Source organism: Engraulis encrasicolus, unplaced genomic scaffold (genome assembly GCF_034702125.1).
Source record: "Engraulis encrasicolus isolate BLACKSEA-1 unplaced genomic scaffold, IST_EnEncr_1.0 scaffold_865_np1212, whole genome shotgun sequence".
Taxonomy (NCBI): Eukaryota; Metazoa; Chordata; class Actinopteri; order Clupeiformes; family Engraulidae; genus Engraulis; species Engraulis encrasicolus.
Window position 1 is genome coordinate 12,501 of NW_026946209.1, and position 5,222 is coordinate 17,722.

Below are 5,222 nucleotides of genomic sequence, written 5' to 3' on the forward strand. Positions count from 1 at the left end.
AATAGAGAGAAAGACAGGGAGAGAGAGACAGACAGACAGACTGACAGAATCAGACAGGCAGGGAGACAGAACCAGACAGAATGAGATTGAGAGAGAGAGAGAGTCAGAACCCTACAGGCAGAGAGAGAGAGAGCACAAGACAGAGAGAGCACGAGGCAGAACCAGATAGGCAGAGAGAGAGAGAGAGAGAGAGAGAGAACCAGACAGGCAGGGAGAGAGAGAGAGAGAGAGAAAGCATGAGACAGAGAGAGCACGAGACAGAACCAGACAGGCAGAGAGAGAGAGAGAGAGAGAGAGAGCCAGACAGGCAGGGAGGAGAGAGAGAGAAAGCATGAGACAGAGAGAGCACGAGACAGAACCAGACAGGCAGGCAGGCAGGCAGAGAGAGAGAGCACGAGACAGAACCAGACAGGCAGAGAGAGAGAGAGAGAGAACCAGACATGGAAGGAGGGAGAGAGACAGAACCAGATAGGCAGAGAGAGAGAGAGAGAGAGAGAGAGAGAGAGAGAGAGAGAGAGAGAGAGAGAGAGAGAGAGAGAGAGAGAGAGAGAGAGAGAGAGAGAGAGAGAGCGCAAGACAGAGAACGAGACAGGCAGAGAGAGACAGAGAGCAAGATAGAGAGTATGAGACAGAACCAGAGTAAAGCAATGGCAACATAACAATTCCAGGGGAGTGAGTTCATGACAGAACCCCCCCCCTCAAGGGACGGCTCCAGAAGTCCCAAAAAGAGGCACCACCAAACCGGGTGGGCGGAGGGGGAAGCCGGCGGAGGGACAAGGCAAAGCAGAGGCTGAAGGACGGGCAAAGACAGAGGCAGACGGACTGGTCAAGACACAGGAAGAGGTAGGGGTCGAGACAGAGGTGCGACAGGTCGAGACAAAGGTAGAGTGACAGGTCGAGACAGAGGGACAGGTGGAGACAGAGGTAGAGGTCGAGACAGAGGGACAGGTCGAGACAGAGGTAGAGGTTGAGACAGAGGGACAGGTCGAGACAGAGGTAGAGGTTGAGACAGAGGGGCAGGTCGAGACGGAGGCAGAGGTCGAGACAGAGGCAGAGGTCGAGACAGAGGGGCAGGTTGAGACAGAGGCAGAGGGACAGGTCGAGACAGAGGCAGTGGGACAGGTAGAGACAGAGGGGCAGGTTGAGGCAGTGGCACAGGTCGAGGGATGGGCAGATAGAGAATCAGGCAAAACACAGGACTGGGGAACATTGACAGGAACATAAACAGGAACTTTCACAGGCACAGTGATGTTGACGGTGACAGGAACGGGGACAGAGATGACGGTGGGGACAGGTACAGTCACAGAAATGTTCACAAAAACTGGTGCAGGGAAAAGGGTCGAACGGACATCAACATGGACTGGGACTGGGACAGACATAGGAGTCGGCACCAAGACACGGACGGGGACAGGCACAGGGATAGTGACAGGCAGAGTCAGGGGGATCGTGACGGGCACAGGAATAAAGAGGGGCTTATGGCATTGGTGAGTAATGGGAGAAGGCTGAGACATAGGGGGCATAGCAGGTTGGGACATTGGAGGTAGGATAAACTGGAACAAAGATGAAGATGGGAAGGTGGGAGCAGGATCTGGATTGGGTGCAACGGCAACGGGATCAGGGGCGGCGCCAACGGGATAAGGGGCGGAGCCTTTAGGACCGGGGGTGGCGCCGTCAGGATTGGGGGCGGAGCCTTCTGGGTCGGGAGCAGCACTTTCGGGACGGGGGCGGAGCTGTCGGGACTGGGGGCGGAGCCATCAGGATCGGGGGCGGCACTTTTGGGGCTGGGGCGGAGCCATCGGGACCGGGGGTGGAGCCATTGGGACCAGGGGCAGAGCCATTGGGAACGGGGGCGGGGCCACCGGGACCGGGGGCGGAGCGGGCAGGATCGGGGGTGGAGCCATCAGGACCGGGGGCGGGGACCAGGGGCGGAGCCATCGGGACCGCGGGCGGAGCCGGTGGGATCGGGGGCGGAGTCATCGGCACCGGGGGCGGAGTCATCGGCACCGGGGGCGGAGCCATCGGGACCAGGGGCGGAGCCATCGGGACCAGGGCTGGCGCCAACGGGAACGGGGGTGGAGCCATTGGGAACAGGGGCGGCACCAACAGGAACAGGGTCAGGTGGGCCTTCAGTGGGAGAGCCGGACTGACCTTCAGACGGGCAGCAGGACTGACCCTCAGCAGGACAGCTGTGCTCAGGAGCGATGTCGCCGGGGGTCCCGGCCGGAGCGAAGGTCTTGGCCTGAGTGATGTACTCGAGGGTCCCAACTGCATCGGGGGTCTCGACCGGAACAACGTTGTGGGAGGTCCCATCCGAAGTGGGGGTCTCGCTCGAAGCATCCGCAGCAGGCGGCTTGAAGTTGGGCGGACCTTCTGGTGGCTTTGGGTCTTTGGGAACTGAGCGGGATTCAGGCAAGGCTGAACCGGCAACAGACAGGTCAACAGGAACAGGCGGGGCAGAACCGGCAACTGGCAGGGCAGAACCGGCAACAGGAACAGGCGGGGCAGAACCGGCAACTGGCAGGGCAGAACCGGCAACAGGAACAGGCGGGGCAGAACCGGCAACTGGCAGGGCAGAACCGGCAACAGGAAACAGGCGGGGCAGAACCGGCAACTGGCAGGGCAGAACCGGCAACAGGAAACAGGCAGGGCAGAACCGGCAACTGGCAGGGCAGAACCGGCAACAGGAGGCCCCTCGAGAGCAGATGGGTTGGCTGGCTTGGCGGCGTCCGGCTCGAGGGCTGTCCTCACGCCGACGTCCGGCTCGGGGGCTGTCCTCACGCCGACGTCCGGCTCGGGGGCTGGCCTCACGGCGACGTCCGGCTCGGGGGCTGGCCTCGCGGCGACGTCCGGGTCGGGGGCTGGCCTCGCGGCGACGTCCGGGTCGGGGGCTGGCCTCACGCCGATGTCCGGGTCGGGGGCTGGCCTCACGCCGACGTCCGGGTCGGGGGCTGGCCTCACGGCGACGTCCGGGTCGGGGGCTGGCCTCACGGCGACGTCTGGATCGACCAGTGCAGTAGGTTGGCCACCAAACTCTGGCTGTTTGAGAGCGTTGAACTCTTGCAGAAGGGCGGCCAGCTCAGGTGAGTACAAAGACTGGAGTCGGATTGGCGAACACACTGGCTGGGACTGGACCGGTGGGCAGACAGGCTGGGTCTGGGGCTGGACCGGCGAGTAGTCTGGCTTGGGCTGGGCTGGCGGGCAGACAGGCTTGGGCTGGGCCGGCGGGCAGACAGGCTTGGGCTGGGCCGGCGGGCAGACAGGCTTGGGCTGGGCCGGCGGGCAGACAGGCTTGGGCTGGGCCGGCGGGCAGACAGGCTTGGGCTGGGCCGGCGGGCAGACAGGCATGGGCTGAACGGACGGACTGGCAGGATCAGAGTCTTCCTGGATGGTTTTTAGGACGGCTCTTGCGGCGCCCGTTGTGACGGCGCCTTCTCCTGGTGGGTAGCCAATCCTCCTCCCAGTTGTAATCCTCATCATCCGTGTCAGAGAAGGACCACCAGTCAATCTCCAGAGGTGGGGGTCTTGGAGGAGCTCTAGGGGCCTGAAAGCGACCCCCCATTCTAGGGGAGCCCCGCATAGCAAGGCGAGTCCCACGATACAGTTCAGGATCCAGGCTGGCATGGGAGTGAGATGATGGCATTCCAATATACCCAACATGAAGCGAGCGTGGCTCCGGCACGGCTGTCTGTGCTAGGTGTGCTGCTGGGCTCTGTTTAGGCTGCGTCATTCTGTCACGGTTTTGTGCAAGAGAGCCCAAATGCAGCACACAAAGCGGAACGTCTGGGATTGGTGAGGGATTTATTGACTTGAGACAACTACACAAACACTACACTGCTCAGCAGAGCTAGAAAACAAAACAAACCCACGATGGGGAAAACAGGAACTAAACACAGTAAAACAAAGACACTTACATACAAGGGTTTCGGGGATCAGGTACACTAACAGGGTCCGACAGATACAGAGTGACAACTCTGGCAAAAGAAGACAAATGACGCAGCACGGGACAAGGGGAGCACAGGACTTAAATACACAGGGGCAATCACAGAGCAGGGACACGATAGGTAGAACACAACAGGATCCAGGTGGTTGACGAGACAGAAACAGGGATACAAACGAGGCACAGGCAATCAAGGACAATGATAACAAGAACAGATAATGACACAGGTGGAGACAATGACTAGGGAACAGGAGGCAAGGGACAAGACCAATAGTCAGAACAGAACACAGGTGAAAACAATAAGGAAAACTAAACGGGCCAAATGAGAATCAAAAACTAGACCACAAGGGGCAGGAGACAAACGAGGGGCGTGGCAGGTAAACACAGGAGCACATGAGGAAATCAAAACAAACCAAAAGCACATGACACTAGCGGGGCAGAGAAGAGAATAGAGAGAAAGACAGGGAGAGAGAGACAGACAGACAGACTGACAGAATCAGACAGGCAGGGAGACAGAACCAGACAGAATGAGATTGAGAGAGAGAGAGAGTCAGAACCCTACAGGCAGAGAGAGAGAGAGCACAAGACAGAGAGAGCACGAGACAGAACCAGATAGGCAGAGAGAGAGAGAGAGAGAGAGAGAGAGAACCTGACAGACAGGGAGAGAGAGAGAGAGAGAAAGCACGAGACAGAGAGAGCACGAGACAGAACCAGACAGGCAGGCAGGCAGGCAGAGAGAGAGAGAGAACCAGACAGGCAGGGAGAGAGAGAGATAGAAAGCATGAGACAGAGAGAGCACGAGACAGAACCAGACAGGCAGGCAGGCAGAGAGAGAGAGCACGAGACAGAACCAGACAGGCAGAGAGAGAGAGAGAGAGAACCAGACAGGCAGAGAGAGAGAGAGAGAAACAGAGAGGCAGAGAGAGAGGGAGAGAGAGAGAGAGAGAAAGAAAGAGAGAGAGAGGAGAGAGAGAGAGAGAGAGAGAGAGAGAGAGAGAGAGAGAGCAAGACAGAGAACGAGACAGGCAGAGAGAGACAGAGAGCGAGATAGAGAGTCTGAGACAGAACCAGAGTAAAGCAATGGCAACATAACAATTCCAGTGGAGTGAGTTCATGACACACACTTTACAGCAGCCTGCTGTTTGATTCCCGACGTCACTTCCCCAATTACACATTAACAAACAATATTAAGGGGGTTGATTATAATTACACGAGCGGGATTCCTTCCTTCCATCCGAGAGCGATTGTTATCGCCGCACCCACCACCACCCACACCACCACCCCC

General features: G+C 58.5%; 1 protein-coding gene across 1 annotated transcript in view; it reads left to right on the forward strand.

Annotated features, from left to right (window-relative positions):
* LOC134444928 (RNA-binding protein 25-like) overlaps positions 1–742 on the forward strand; it is a gene marked incomplete at its 5' end in the record, with an annotated part of 4,026 nt that extends 3,284 nt beyond the window's left edge. Inside the window, 2 exons of the mRNA XM_063194103.1 lie at positions 96–307; positions 479–742. Coding sequence (XP_063050173.1) covers positions 96–307; positions 479–659 — 393 coding nt within the window. The remainder of the gene's footprint in view (positions 1–95; positions 308–478) is intronic.
* Between the last annotated feature and the right edge of the window lie 4,480 nt (positions 743–5,222).